Source organism: Zalophus californianus, chromosome 12 (assembly GCF_009762305.2).
Source record: "Zalophus californianus isolate mZalCal1 chromosome 12, mZalCal1.pri.v2, whole genome shotgun sequence".
In the NCBI taxonomy this organism is placed as follows: Eukaryota; Metazoa; Chordata; class Mammalia; order Carnivora; family Otariidae; genus Zalophus; species Zalophus californianus.
The window spans coordinates 95,291,637-95,308,450 of NC_045606.1; the positions used below are offsets into that span (position 1 = coordinate 95,291,637).

The following is a 16,814-nucleotide window of genomic DNA, read 5'->3' on the forward strand; positions in this document are numbered from 1 at the left end:
GGGGAGGATAGAACTTTTAGCTAGGTCCAATCTTTTCCCTTTGAGGTGTTGTTTGAGAATGACTTAAAGGTCAGAAAAATTAACAAACAGTAAAGTTTGATAAGAAAATGTGAATTGTTCAAGACTCTACCCGAAAGTAGAAAATATTTTGAAGTATGAGGATAGTCTCTGGTTTGGGGCATTTTTGTTCAGGGATGAGACATCTGGATTATCAATATGCTTAATGCTATAAAAATCTATAGAGCCCATTTCTTCAAGAAATAGTATCTTAAGACAATATTTTTATTTGTTGAAACAAAATGTCAACACATCACCCTAAATAATCAGTTCAATCATAAGAATTCACATCACCTGGTAACAAGTGATATTTTTCAGAGAAATGAGCACCCAGAAGGAAAATCTCTGACTATGGTAGCTTAATATATACAATCATCGCTGAACTGTGTATTCTTACAATCCCACCGGTGAGTCATATGAAGAAAGGACTGAGAGTCATTGCTGGATAGCTAATAAATTCCAAGTGTTCCGACTAGAGTTGAGAAATTCTTAGTATGTAGCAAAAACAAGCTAAAACTATCTTGCAGCTCTATAGACATATCTCCATCCCTCCTCTACTGTGCTTTCATTTCCCCTTCCCACCTACTTTCTCCCTTACAGTCTCCCACTTATGTTTTACAACACATGTAATTAAAGACAGATGTATTCTCTTAAGTACCTCACTTCCACATTATTTTTATATCTCTTGCCAAAGTTTTCCTCAAAGCTTCTGCCTTTTTATTTTCCAGAGCAGCAAAATATTTCAGGCAATAATATTTCACCTTGTCATGCTTTTCAATCATTAAAAAAAGAAAAACTAGCAATATAAATTAATAAATATATGGTGGAATACAGTAACATACTAGACTTGGCTTCCCAGTAGATAAACTACATTAATAATCATGCAGGGGGTTGCCTGGGTGGCTCAGTCTGTGCTCAGCAAGGAGTCTACTGGAGACTCTCCCTCTCCCTCCGCCCCTCCCTACCATGTGCTCGCTCACTCTCTCCCTCTCTCTCTCTCTAAATAATTTTTTTTAAAATAATAATCATGCAGGGACTGGGACTTCCAGGCAATGTCGTCAAAGTGACCAGAACATCTAAGACATACTTTTCATTCCTAAATGAGTCTCTTTTCTTATGAAATTAAATCATTAAGACCCCTTTTCTTCAGTAATCTTTTAACTATATTTTTAGTTAAAATTTTAAGTGCAGGAAAAAGATTTTATACTTTTGCATTAAAAATAGTATATTGTACTGAATGAAGCACTGGGTGTTATATGCGAACAATGAATCATGGAACATTACGTCAAAAACTAATGATGTAATGTATGGTGATTAACATAACACAATAAAAAAAAGACACATGTTAAAAAAATAGTATATTGTCTTGAAAATAACTGGTGTCAGACTTATCCTCCTGCTGTAAATAATTACGTGATCTCAACCTATAGTAAGCAATGTTTGACAGTCATCGAAATGATGGAGAAGATGGACATGAGGGAAGTATCACATTTACCACAGCTACCCCAGGAGGGCATTTCCCTGGTCTTCATGCAGGAATATGGAACCCAAGCAGGGATCAGAGAAAGCAGTGATCAGAGTTCAAGTCTGCTAGGTCAGTTAGGAACTGGGGGTCAGTGTACCACAGGAGGGATAGCAATAGAGAGAAAATCCTAGAAACATAAATGAAAGTGCCTTTTGAGTTCTTAGTTTTCTCCTTAATTATGTGAAAATGGACTAAGGAAATGGGTTAAGGGAGATCTAGTAGGAAAAAGCTTCCAGGAGACTGAATTTAGAACAGAGAATCTGGAACTAAAAAATGCAGGGGAAGATACTGGAGTTCAGATCCAGCCAGAATGGGGAGATACTGGTAAAAAGCTTAGGAACTCAGTTGGGATTCCAGAAGTCCCACATCTTGGGTGAATTGTCATGTTCTAGGAGTAGATGCTATATATCCCAGTAGTAAGGGAGAAAATAAAATACACTCACCATCACACAGCCTAAAACCTGGCCATAAGAGGAACAAGGATATCTTCAAGTAATTTAATGGCTCTCTGGGGGGTGGAGGGGTGTGGATGGAAATCTCAAAACTCTTGAGAGTTTCTCTCAAGGACATCAAAATACCTATAATCGATATAAAGAAAATTTAAAAATGAATGATAGCAGAATATTTCAACAGAAAATAATCTGTTAAATAATCAAGTGAGCATTCTAAATCTAAAAAAAAAAAACTTTACATAAATAACTCATTAGATATATTTTACAGAAGACAGAATACAACTGAAACCAGGATTGGTGAAGTCAAATACAGTTCAAAATATATTTCCAAAACTAAAGTAGTGGGAGGGGAAAAAAAAAAAAACCAAAGAACTTGAGAACAAAGTAGAGTTGTGGGAAATACTCCAAAGGTCTACCCTTAATTTCCTAGTCCCTGAAGGAAAAAGAAAAAAAAAAAAAATGGAACAGATGAATTATTTAAAGAAATAATGACAACTTATAAAGTCTGATAAGCAATATCAATACAGATTCAAGAAGCTCAAAGAACTCAAGCAGGATAAACCTAAGAAAACTTCACTGAAAATATAGTCAATGATATTATAATACATTGTATGGTGACAGATGGCAGCTACATTTGTGGTGAGCACAGCATAATGTGTAGAGAAGTCCAATCACACTGTTATACACCTGAAACTAACATTGTATGTCAATTACGCTCAAATTTTTAAAAAAGGAAAAATAAAAAGAAACCTCACTGGAAATGTACTAGTCAAACTATGGAAAATGAAAGATAAAAAATCCTTACAATTGGTTGGGGGGGAAAAACTGTATTACTTTCAAAGGAACAGTAAGATTTACCAAACATCATGGAAGCCAAAATACCATCTTAAAGTAGTGAAATTAAAAACTATCAACATAGAATTCCTTACACTACAAAACTGTTTAAAAATGATATCTCTAAATAGAAAGGAAGGAAACTGGGAATATCAGGAAGAAAGAAATAAGCAAAATTAGGAGTAAACTCCATAGGCTTTTCTTATCCTCTTGTTTTCTAAATTGTGTTTGATGGTTCAAGCAAAAATTATAGCATTATCTGGTGCTATTCTAAACTTATGTAGGAGAAAATTGAAGACCATTATACTATAAATTGGAGAGAGTTAAGACATAAAAGGAGATAAGGTTTCTGTACTTCACTGATACTGGTAAAAAAAAATGGCATCAATTGAATGTGATGATGTATATATAATATCTAGAGTAACCACTAAGCTATGAAAAACAACCGAAAAGGTATACAAAGAGATACAACAAGAGCACTATTGGTAAATCAAAATGGAACTCAAAAAATGGTCAAGTAACCCACAGGAAATCAGGAAAAAACATAAACCAAGATAGACTTAGTCTAGGCCATAAAAAATATCTCCACAAATTTAAAAGAAATAAAAGTCATACAGAGTGGGTTCTCCAACCACAATGACATCAAACTAGAAATCAAAATAAGAAAAATAGGAAAATCTCCCAATATTTGAAAATTTTAAAATTACTTTTAAATAAGTTAAAATCATCTCAAGGGAAATTAAAAAATATACATTGAGGGGCACCTGGGTGGCTCAGTTGGTTCAGCGTCTGACTCTTGATTTTAGCTCAGGTCATGATCTCAAGGTCATGAGATTGAGCCCCACATAGGGCTTCATGCTGGGCATGGAGCCTGCTTGGGATTCCCTTTCTCCCCCTCTGCCCCTCCCCTGCTCATGCACTCCCACTCACACTCTCTCTCTCTCAAAAAAAAAAAAAGGGAAAAAGTTTTTAAAAAATACGTTGAACTAAATGAAAATGAAAACATCAGTGTTGAGAGGGAAATATTTCAATAAATGCTTATATTACAATAAATATGCATTAGAAAAGAGGAAAAATCTCAAAGCTACAATGAGATATTACCTCTCACCTGTCAGAATGGCTAAAATAAAAAACACAAGAAACAAGTGTTGGCAAGGATGCGGAGAAAGGAGAAGCCTCTTGCGCTGTTGGTGGGAAGCCCTACTGGTGCAGCTCCTGTGGAAAACAGTCTGGAGGTTCCTTAAAACATTAAAAACAGAAGTACCCTACAATCCAGCACCCGCACTACTGGGTATACTTCTCAAAAATACAAAAACACTAATTCAAAGGTATACATGCACACTATTTTTATTGCAGCATTATTTATAATAGCCAAATTATGGAAGCCGGCCAAGTGGCCATTGATAGACAAATGGATAAAGATGTGGTGTATATATATAATATATATATATATATATATATATATATATATATAATGGAATAGTATTCAACCATAAAAAAGAATGAAATCTTGCCACTTGCAATGACATAGATGGAGCTAGAGAATATAAAATCAGAAAGACAAATACCATATATGATTTCACTCATGTGGAATTTTAGAAACAAAATAAATGAGCAAAGGAAAGAGAGACAAACCAAGAAACAGAACTTTTACTCATGGTTACCAGAGGGGAGGTGGGTGGCGGATGGGTGAAATGGGTGATGGTGATGAGGGAGTGCACTTATTGTAATGAGCACTAGGTGATGTACAGAATTGTTGATTCACTATATTGTACACCTGAAAGTAATATAACACCATATGTTAACTATATTGGAATTAGATGAATGAATAAATACATAAGTACATAAGTAAGGAAAGTCTCAGATGAATAATAGATATACCTACTTCAAGAGCCTAGAAAAAGAAGAGCAATATAAAGTCAGAGCAAGCGGGGGAGGGGAGGGAATTAATATAAGAACAGAAAACCCTGAAATTTAAAACCAAAAATCAACATAAATCAATAAAACAGGTTTTTTTAAATATCAATAAAACTTAGAAACCTCCAATAGTACTTGTAAAGACACGACTTAAAAATATTAGAATGAAATGGGGGATATCACTACAGACATCAAAGGGTGATAAAGGAAATTACAAATAACTCAGATTAAATGAACCACTTGCTTGAGAATCACAAACTACCACAACTCACCTAATATGAAGAGTTCACTCACATAATCCTGTAACTACTAAGGAAATTTAATTCACAATTTTAAAAATACCAAAACATAAATCTCAGGAAAATGACTTATACACACACCAAAAAAAAAAAAAAAAACTTATACACAAATGTAGAAGATTTTTTAGTAATAGCTCAAAACAGAAACAATCCAGATGTTCACCTGCAGGTAAATGGTTATACTGTGGCGCATCCACACTATAGACTATAGCTCAGCAATAAAAAAGAGCTACTATTGATATATGCAACAACCTGATGAATCTCCAGAGGAAAAAAAGCCAGTTATGTAAGATTATATACTATATGATTCCGTTTATGTAACAGTTTTGAAATATCAAAATTATAGAAGCAGAGAAAAGGTTGTGGTTAAGGACAGAGTGAGTGTGGGAAGGAGGGGAGCGTGACTAGAAAAAGGGCACCATGAGAGATTCTTGTAGTGATGAAAATATTATGCACCTGGACTGAACCAGTGTCAACAAGCCGGTTGTGATTTTGTATCACAGTTTTGGAAGATGTTACCAAAGGGAAAATAGTAAAGAGTGCACAGTATTATAATGGTAATATAATAACCCTTGTATTATTTCTTGCACCTGCGTGTGAACCTACAATTATATCAAAATAAAAGTTCAACTAAAAATGAAAAATTTTAAAGTTAAAAATAAATATTTAACAACATAAATCTTACAGAAAAATTCACATGAAAATTTAAGGAAAGTATCGGGGCGCCTGGGTGGCTCAGTCGTTAGGCGTCTGCCTTCAGCTCAGGTCATGATCCCAGCGTCCTGGGATCGAGCACCGCATCGGGCTCCCTGCTCCGTGGGAAGCCTGCTTCTCCCTCTCCCACTCCCTCTGCTTGTGTTCCCTCTCTCGCTGTGTCTCTCTCTGTCAAACAAATAAATAAAATCTTAAAAAAAAAAGAAAATTTAAGGAAAGTATCAATAATTTTGGAAAAAACAAAATTGGAAACTTTACACTTCTGATTATAAGGCTTAATATATAGTGTTGAATTAACCATATTAGTTTAAGGAGAAATCAATAGAATAGAGAATACAATAATAGATCCATATGTATTTCATCAGTATTCTTGACAAAATTGCTAATGTAATTAGATGGGTCAATAATACACCTTTTCAGTTGGACATCTTTCAAAAAAAAAATAAACTCCACCCGTATTTCATACCATACACAAAGATAATTTGAGGTGCATCTTAGATCTAAACATGAAAGCAAATGATTCTTCTAGGAGAAAAATTGGAGTATGACCTCTGGGTAGGTTGTTTTCTTAAGCAGGAAGCTAAAAGCACTAATCATAAAAGAAGAAATTAAGCTGATGCCATTACAACTAATAATTTCTGTTTATCAAAAGAATCAGTAGGGAAGTGTAGAGGCAAACCACAATCTGGGATAAGAGAGCTTTGGTACACATGTTCAACAAAGCACTTAGATCTAGATTCTCTAAAGCATGTCTACAAATCAATGATGGGAAAAAACTCAAAAACTGGGCAAAAGATTTGAACAGGTACTCCATACAAAAGGTTATTCAAAAGATCAATAATCATATAATGTGTTCAGTACAATTAATCATCAATAAAATCACAACTATCACAATGGCTAATATACAATTAATATCAAGTGGGAAACTAAAATTATAAAACCATACTGAAAAACCATTTGGCAGTATCTAGTAAAGTTAAACATGTGCCTGTCCTAGGATTTGGCAATTCTATCCTTGGTATACACCCACTGAAAACATGTATAAGAATATTCATAGGGGCACCTGGGTGGCTCAGTCAAGTGTCTGCCTTCAGCTCAGGTCATGATCTCAGGGTCCTTGGATGGAGCCCTGCATTGGGCTCCCTGCTCAGCGGGGAGTCTGCTTCTCCCTCTCCCTCAGTCCCTCCCCCCAGCTCATGCTCTGTCTCTCTCTCTCTCTCAAATAAATAAAATATTTTTTAAAAGAATATTCATAGAATATTTTAGTTACAACAGCCACAAACTAGAAATAACCCAAATTTCCGTTATTCCATTATCTATCAGTAGAATAGTCAACTATTCATATTGAATATTATGCAGCATAAAAAATGATAGAATGGATAAATCTCAAAGACATTATATTGAGTCAAAGAATCCAGACAGAAAAACGTATGTATATACTGTATAATTTATTTATATGAGGCTCAAAAACAGGCAAAGCTAATTTGTTGTAATAGAAGTCAGAATTCCCTCAGAATAAGGAAGTGATTTGGGGCAGAGGTGGTAGGGTGAGGGGAGAAGACAAAGGAATTTTCTGTTGTGATGAGGATGTTCTACACCTTGATCTGGATGGAACTTACACAGGTGTGTCAATATATACAAAGTATTGGATCTAGACACTTCATAGCTCTAACACTTGGGCCATTTGATCAGGCGACCACATAGATTGGAAGGTAGATGAAGATGTCATGTGGAGTCTCTGGCAAGCCCCAATCAGTAAATCGTAGCACAGGCAACAGGGACTCTGCTTCAGGATATTTCCTTCTATACCAGAAGACAATACACATTTCAAAAACACAACTTTTCATATACTATTGAACCTTAGCAGAGACTACTCATAGAGTCTCAAGTAACTATAAATGCAGGATTGCCTATCTTGAGCTGAGATGTTATATGACCCACCAAATCATAAGACTGAGTGATCACGGCAGCCATGCCTCACGCAAAGAATGTGGTATAACTCAGGAAGAACAAGTGCAAAAGACAAAATTAAGCAGAATGGCCCAGATCCTCACATTCCTGTATCACTTATATCACTGATGGTTCTTCCTGCTCTGTGCAGTGTATCTGCCATGCGGGTGTGGGGTTTTAAAAGTAATTGATAAGGGTAAAACTGTCATTGCCCAGAACTGGCAATTAACGTAGTCATTTACCTTGTGCGGACAGAAGTTGCCAGAAGTGAGAATATGCATGGACTCCTAGAAATTGGCAAATGGTATGACTGGTTGGTCATGCACCTGGAAGGAGCACAGTTGGAATATTAGGTGAACAGAGCACAAAGTAGGAGAATCTGCATATCCTACGTTAATGCCAAATAAGCAAGTGACTCTGCGTGACATGGATGCAGAACGACCTGGAATGTTGGACCTCTCTTGGCAAGGCCAAGTGGGATGCCCAGAATGAGCTGAAAGGGACTTCCATGGAAGATGTCATGAAAAATTATATCTACAAAGCAGAAGATCTAAAGAAAAATATAAAATATAAGGGACTGGATTTAGCTACTAGGCACACATTTCCTCTAAACTGACATAATGCCTTGTTTTTCTAATACTGTGGATAAAGTCAAATGATGAAAATAACTGGTTAACCCAGTTCCTCAAGATTGTCCAGGATATAATTCTAATAGATTATGGCCTGAAGCAGCTTCTGAGTCGTTTTTATCTGTAGATAAATTAAAAGTGCATTTGTTAAAAGCCCATCATTAATCAGGTATAAGATGATTCAGTCAGAATGTCAGCCAACCTTTGTTCTTGGCCATCCTGGTGATTACACAGTGAGCAAACAAATGCAGTAGCCATGGCAACAGAGATGGAGGCTTTGCATGAATCCAGCAGCGTAGGCTGCCCCTCACCAAGACTGCTCTACTCTGCTGCTCTGCTCAGCTGAATATATGTTCTATCAGCAGCAGAGACCAGTGCTGGGCTCTCAATATGGTACCTTCCTCTTAAGGGGACCAATAAGTCAGTCATCGGCATTCCAGTTCCTTCCACCTTATGAGCAATGATTCATCCTGATTATGGATGATACACATTACAACTATGAACTTCCCTTTCTTGTCTGCAGTACCTCGGTCAGTACCTCTATGGGAGAGCTATTAGAATATCTGATTTCTGATATGCTTGCCAACATAACATCACCTTAGTTCATTAGACCTGCTTCACAGCTAAGGAAGTAACAATGGGAAAATTACCAACGGATTCACTTCTCCCAGCTCATACTGTGTTACTCAGAAATTATAGACCTGATAGAAACTATGACCTGACACAGAGATTTAGAACACTGGATTGTTGATAACATCCTGCAGCATATACTGTGATAGTATATGCCTACTTTGGTAGGTAGATTACATATATTTAACTTCATCCATAAGGGTAGAGGGGGCAGGAGTTGGCCCTCTGCTTTTATAGAGCTCTATCTATCCCATAAGGGCAGGATCAGAAGTTATCAAAAAGGGAAAATTTTCTAAAGTAAACTTTGCTCAGCCCTTGTGCTCATCTGTTCTTCCAGACAGGTCAACAAATACCAGGGCGTGTCTAACCTCAATTCCCAGCATGCTCGCACATCTCCAGATTTATGCTCAAGGATTTAGGATCTGAGTTCCTAGCTAAAATGATGTAACGATTAAGACCTTTGAATTCAAGTTCATTTTCCTACCACCTTCAGGATGGTTGGAAATTTAGACTACGCTAAAGGAAATAAGGCTGTAGAAATTAATGTCAAGGTTCTATTTCACTATCAAAGAATAACCAGGCATGGATCTTTGAATCTCCCAGGTGCCTCCTGAATGTTTAGGACCAGGAACAACATAAAAATTCATGAAACTGTAACAAATTCATGTATTTGGGTAGCTGTAATATTCATGTGGTGCCAGAATATGGTACCAGTTAGTTATGAAGGGACTACTTGTTTTTACCTTAACTTCTAAAGATCTCACTATCTCTCTGGCTTCCTGAAAGACAGAAATAGACAGGGACTGCCAGCATTCTACCCTCAGGAGGATAACAGTGGTTGAGTTCTTCATGTCTCTGTAGGGAGCATGCTGGTACAAAGGAGACCTACTGTCTCATACCCCACACAGAACTCTCATGGCAATTGGGATGGTACCTTGTAGAGAGGATAAGTTAATAAAGCCTTCTCTTAAAGGCAACTTGAAGAGCAAAGACCCTTTCTTGGCAGTTCTCAGATGAGCAACAAGGCTCCTAGCACCGTCAGTAACTTCAACCACATTAGATATGTTTGCCTTTTCTGCATGAAGACTTATTGGGGTCTTTATACAGCAGTCATCTCTAGACACACAGGTTTCCTAATCACCTTTGTGAGTTCTGGTCAAATAGATTTTAACATCATTTTCGTTGCCTGTTAGCTTTTACTATCACAATTTAATATCATGCAAAAGTACATTGTTATTAATGCTTAAAGTTTGCTCATTGATAGTTTAAATAATAGGATATTCTGAGTAAAATATATTTTTAAACTATCAATATATTAATACAATCAACGTATTAATGGCTATTTTTGACTGGTAGCTATTTTTAAGGTAAGGAGGTAAGTGTGTGCAAGTGACTTTCTCGTAGACATTTAATATTAAAAAAACCAGCACTTTATTAAAAAACTAGATTTAAACTGTCACTCATAGAGAGAAGTTAAATATCTAAATATACAAGGAAGACTCTTCAGAGCTATTGAATAAGTGTACAAATGCTTATCTATTTAGTATGTGCAGTAGTGTGAGGCCAGAGGGCTAGCAGTGAGTAGGAGCTCGGAGTTCCTATCATGATAGCTCCACCTGCAGAACAATGGTAGGTACATTATAGGAGATCAATAAAAACTCAAAATTATTTCCAACATTCTGCACATAACACTTATTATTGGAATGGTAATAAGCGAGTTTTGGTACAAATGGGATCATTTTTAAGCAAGCTTATAATTTTGTAGCCATTTAAATTAAAGATTTATTGCTCATCCTTGCTGTCTCCAAGACAAGATGATCTTACAGAAAGGATGGGAATGAAGTGTAAGGGAGAAGGGCAATATCATGTTTGTTCTTAATTTTAATTGTGGAATCATAGAGTAAGATGATTTAGTTCAATCTCTAAAGGACTTCAGAGACCCCTTCTGCAGTATCTTTCACAGTAGCTATTGTCACCTGCAGAGATGGTATCTAAAACTGGGTATTTCTAGAGTATTTATCAATATTGAGTCAAAATTTAAAAAAAAGTTACTGATTCTGTTTTTATGTTTAGATAAACAATAGTACAAATCTATTCAGTCATTCACATAAATGTTCATCTAAATATTGTGGAAATCTAAATAATAAAATTGATATTTTAAGCTGAAAATAAGTCTTTATACTCAATCAAGAGGGGATTTGGTGAGATATTAGTTGTGGAGGTGACTGTAGATGCAAGAGTGGAGAGTGTGTTTAGACAGGCAGGTGAAAGGTTAATGGCTAATGGTGAATATGGTCAATGGTATATCTAACCCTAGGATATTCTATCCTTAATGATCCCTTCCAACTCAAGATTAGACTTTTCACAGTTTGAGAACTTGGGCATGTGTATCAGTTAGGAGTCATTATTTTGGGGAAAAAAAAAAAGAATAGTTTTGACTAATATAAGCAAATAAAGGCAGAATTTATTTGAAAACATGGGGTAGCTCACTGAATGAAACAAAAACCATGTTTTTGATTAATGTGTGACAAAATATTTATTTTGAACATTTAGCCTCTGCCAAAAATATTAACAAAAACAAAGGAAACATGTATTTGTGTGTGTGTGTGTGTGTATCTATTTTTAAATTTATTTCAGGGCTACCTTTGAACATTCATTAAACTACACAAAAATTTACTGAAAGTCTCTTCTTTTATTTCAATCACAATGTTTTATGATTCTTTTTAAAATTTTTTATTGTTATGTTAATCACCATACATTACATCATTAGTTTTTGATGTAGTGTTCCATGATTCATTGTTTGTGTATGACACCCAGTGCTCCATGCAGAACGTGCCCTCTTTAATACCCATCACCAGGCTAACCCATCTCCCCACCACCCCTCCCCTCTAGAACTCTCAGTTTGTTTTTCAGAGTCCATCGTCTCTCATGGTTTGTCTCCCCCTACTGAAAGTGTTTCTGAAGACTTTTCTATTCTATAAAAAGATTTCAAACAAATTAACATAAATTTATTTTTAAAAATTTCTTTTAAATATAAATATTAACTCAATTTATTCTGTCATAGGGATATGGGAGACAATATGACATCTGTCACAGAGTTCACCCTACTGGGATTCCCCCTTGGCCTGAGGATTCAGATTCTTCTCTTTGGGCTCTTCTCTCTGTTCTATGCCTGCACCCTGCTGGGGAACGGGCTCATCTTGGGGCTTATCTGGCTGGACTCCCGACTGCATACCCCCATGTACTTCTTCCTCTCCCACCTGGCCACCGTTGACATAGCCTATGCCTGCAACACTGTGCCCCAGATGTTGGTGAACCTCCTGAAGCCAGACAAGCCCATCTCCTTTGCTGGCTGCTTGACACAGACCTTTCTCTTTTTGACATTTGCTGTCACAGAATGTCTTCTCCTAGTTGTGATGTCTTATGATCGGTATGTGGCCATCTGCCACCCACTCCGATATCCTGCCATTATGAACTGGAGAGTCTGCATCACCCTGGTGCTGACTTCTTGGACTATTGGAGTCCTTCTGTCTTTGATTGATCTCATGTTACTTCTACCTTTACCATTCTGTAGATTCCAGAAAATCAATCACTTTTTCTGTGAAATCATGGCTGTTCTCAAACTTGCCTGTGTAGATACACACATCAATGAGATTGTGGTATTGGCTGGAGCAATTTCTGTGCTGGTGGGACCCCTCTCCTCAATTGTAATCTCATATATGTGCATCCTCTGTGCCATCCTTAGAATCCAGTCTGGGGAAGGTCAAAGAAAAGCCTTCTCCACCTGTTCATCCCATCTCTGTGTGGTTGGACTCTTTTATGGCACAGCCATTATAATGTATGTTGGGCCCAGATATGGGAACCCCAAGGAGCAGAAGAGATATCTCCTCCTGTTTCACAGCATTTTCAATCCCATGCTCAACCCTCTTATCTATAGTCTCAGGAACTTAGAAGTGAACAACGCCTTGAAGAGAGTGCTGGGAATAGAGAGAGACTTATGAAAAGATTATGGCATCCGGGCTGACAATAACCTAAGAAGATACTATCTCAAGAGGTTCCACCCCCAACTTAGCATGAGAATTATCTGAGACAATATAAATAAGATGAAAACAGGGAGGCAAACCATAAGAAACTCTTAACTCTAGGAAACAAACTAAGGGTTGCTGGAGGGGAGGTGGGTGGGGAAATGGGGCAACTGGGCGATGGGCATTAAGGAGGGCACTTGATGTAATGAGCACTGGGTGGTATATGCAACTGACGAATCACTAATTCTACCCCTGAAACTAATAATACACTATATGTTGACTAAATTGAATTTCAATAAAAAAATTTTAAAAATAGAGCCATCTTCTGAACCACCACTTAGATTACTAATTCAATAGATGTGGGATGTATCCGAGAGATCTGTATCTTCAAATATTACCAAATTGTGATGCAGCTGGTCCATGAACCAGGATTTGGAAGCTGTAGATCTAGAACAATACCCTTTATAATATCTTCATCAAGCTATGGTCTAGCCTCATGCCTCCCAAAATGTTTTTCTCAAAACACTAGCTTCTCAGGGCTTTAAAAATAAATTCTATGGTAAAGGGAGTTTGAAAATTATTGCATATAAGATGCCTTACTTTAGAGCTCACAATTCATATTAGCATAGTGAAAACTAAAAATTTCTATGGTGAAGAAGATTTTTATTCCAATTTTTAACCAATGTTTTCCAAATTTATTTGATCACATGAAAATTTTTTTTCTTAACACTTACTAACAGTTTCCTGGGACAGAAAATCTTGATCTTGATTGACTCATTGTGAACACTTCCTGTTACCACCTTCTAGAGCAAAATTATTTCTTTCCTGCAAGATGAGCCTCTAAAGAGGATGTAGGTCTAAGCACAGTACCCTGAATCAGCCTGTGAGACTGTGTACTCTCTTTGGGTAAAGAAAGTGAGGGTCAGTGTCTCTCATCACTGCTAGGTCATCTGGAGATAATGAATCCAATCCTCTGCTTCACCTTGGGTCAGCATTCCTAGTTACATTTCATGGGCTAAATTCATTCAATTTCACAATCTTCTATATCTGAGATTTAAAAATGTATACATGTCCCTGTTTACCCATTATACTCAATCTATTTTTTCTCTCCTCGATTTGAAAGATAAAACCAAGTTTCTCACAGAAATCTGAGAGGATTTGCAAAAGCCATCACCTACATAGTGTATAAGCTTTAGAAAGAGTTCTCCACTGTTGTGTTTAGAAAATAGAGATAGGGGAGAAGTTCTATAAGAGAATGGTCACAGGAAAGTACACAGTGAATGATGGATAAAAAGGAAATGAATAAAGGATAGAATGCCCAAGGGGCTAGTTGATCCTTTGAAGATTAAAAAGGAAACAAAATAGGGAAAGTGCATGATTTATTATATGTTGGTTATTCCTGAAATGAACAAATCTCAAACGACAGCTCCACCCAGGAATTTCCTGATACTCTATATAGAATGCCATGTGGACTACAGCAATCTCAAAAGAAAAAGGGTTAAGTGAGCACTAAGGAACATATGGGTAGTCCTCAGTGGCTCAATGGACCCTAGAAAAAGGGAAAAAAGGAAAGTCAAATCAACTTCTCTTAAAAAAACAAAAACAAAAACAAAAAACCTTGGGGGCTTAAGTCTTGGTCATTAGTTTGGTAGGTCCATAAACTAGTTTTCTATCTATTAACCTGGAACTGATCAGAATGGTCAGAACTTAGTGACATTCACAAAACTCACAAGATAATCATGGTTAACCCAGATGCCAATTTCAATCTTTATAATGAAGGATGTTTCTCCCCAGGGAAAGGAGTGCCTGTGTCCATTATTCAAGATAGCCCAGTTCTCTTTTCAAAAATCTGAGAAATGAATAAAAAAAATATGACTCAAAGAGCCTAGAATCAGAGCAAATGAAATTGAATAATATAGAAGGGTATTTCTTTAAAACTGCAGAAAAATTCCCCCCGGTAGGTCACAATTCTCATAAGGAACCTAGATGTCTATAACTGAAGTTTCTATACCTTGGATATACATAATAACAAACACAATAAAAATAAACTTTAACAAATTCTGCCTCTTTGTTTCCCCAGTTTTCAAGATTCCAAGTGAAACATTGAAAATAACAATTGTTATTTTCCATCAATTATATGTGCTATGACTTTCTGAAGATATGTTCATCCTTGACTCAGATACTTATTTCATCAATCAAAAGACAACATTTTGCAAACCAATTACTGAGGTAATTTACTTTGGGAAGTGTTTAAATGATCAGTGTATTGATTTTTATTCTACTTCCAAATGGAAATTATGTCCAAAGTCTGGTGGACCGTGCTATAATCACAAGCTATAAACGCAGGCTGAATTAAGATCAATGTTTATAGAAAATGCCCAATGTGGACAGATAATGTAAATATTTGAGAATATATGCATTGCATTTAAGAGTTAACTATGTGTTATTTTCCTTTCTATACGGTTATGTTTTATATGTGTTTATGTTTTACTCTGACCACTTTTTTTTTTTTAAAGTAAGCTCTATACCCAACATGGGGCTTGAACTCATGACCCCAAAATTGAGACTCGCATGCTCTACAGACTGAGCCAGCCAGGTGCCCCTACTCTGACCACGTTTAGAAGTTGTCCACAAGTTAAAGCAATGCTACCTTGATATGCAATGGAAAACATGTAATTTTGAGATGATGCGTTTCCCAAAGTTAAAGTTTGTTATCATAAATATTTATATTTAATTTTCTTATTATCTTAGTTCAAAGTTTTTACTTTTTTGTAACAGATGGTCATACAGCAGATACACTAGAGAACTATATCCTATTGTCTTCAAGATTTCAGTATGCTATTTTTTATATGTCAGTTTCTAGATTTCCACATTTTCTGCGAGTCACCTGAAACAAACAAAAAAGAAGGTCCCAATATTTATGGATTGCCTAGTGTGCACCAGGATTTTCACGTGATTAAGAGCCATTTTTGGTGTCCCTGGTTGTGTGTTTCTTCCCATAGTGGATATGTTCTCCAAACTCGATAATTGTGACCAGTTTTCCCCAAGTTTTCATGATAACCCCAGCAAGACACTGTAATGAGCTAATTAGTTTGTAAATCGCATGATTGACTGATAAGAGATTTCCCAAATAACCTTTTGGCCTCCTTACATCTAGTATAAGAAAACAGTGGAATATAAAGAAATATGACAACATCATAGGTAGAAAACATTCTCCCAATCCCAGAAGAGGCAGGAAGCTTGGAGGGGAAGCTGCCTTAGAGAGGGTTCTCTCCTCCCCTGCCCCGAGGAACTGGATCTGGAATCTCCTCACTTCAGAACAGAGATTAGAGAATACTTCCAAGGTTGACCTACTTGGGTGGTTTGTGCCCTAGAAAACCCCTCCTCAGACATGTTCTAATAAGCCCCACTGGGACATCTTGGCTCTCCTCGGACTCCCCATTCTGCTCCCTGCCTCCGTAACCTGCTCTCTCCAGCATCTCCACAGCTTGACTTGTTGCTTGGAATCAGCTGATTTTTCAGGGTCCTTTCTTCCCACCTCTGCTGCTCCACAAGGGTTCCAGACTACAGTGGGGAGAAGCTGAAGGACAGAGGGGAAGGACGGGAGCTTCTTCACCATCGCGCTGGTTCTGCTTCCTTAGAGGTTCACCTGAACCGTCTGCAGGTTTGCGAATTAGGGCAGTGCTGGGATTCATGAAATCCAAATAATGCCAAGTATTCAGGGACTGTAATGACTGATGTCTCAAAGGTGTGTTCTGTGGCTGGCTGCATTGTCTAATCGT

General features: G+C 36.9%; 1 protein-coding gene across 1 annotated transcript; it reads left to right on the forward strand.

The window, feature by feature from the left end:
- The first annotated feature begins 12,066 nt into the window (after nucleotides 1-12,066).
- On the forward strand, nucleotides 12,067-13,008 carry LOC113911535 (olfactory receptor 13). The gene has a single exon (XM_027574244.1). It carries the CDS (start codon nucleotides 12,076-12,078, stop codon nucleotides 13,006-13,008), a length of 933 nt encoding a protein of 310 aa, XP_027430045.1. The 5' UTR covers nucleotides 12,067-12,075.
- Nucleotides 13,009-16,814: the final 3,806 nt, after the last annotated feature.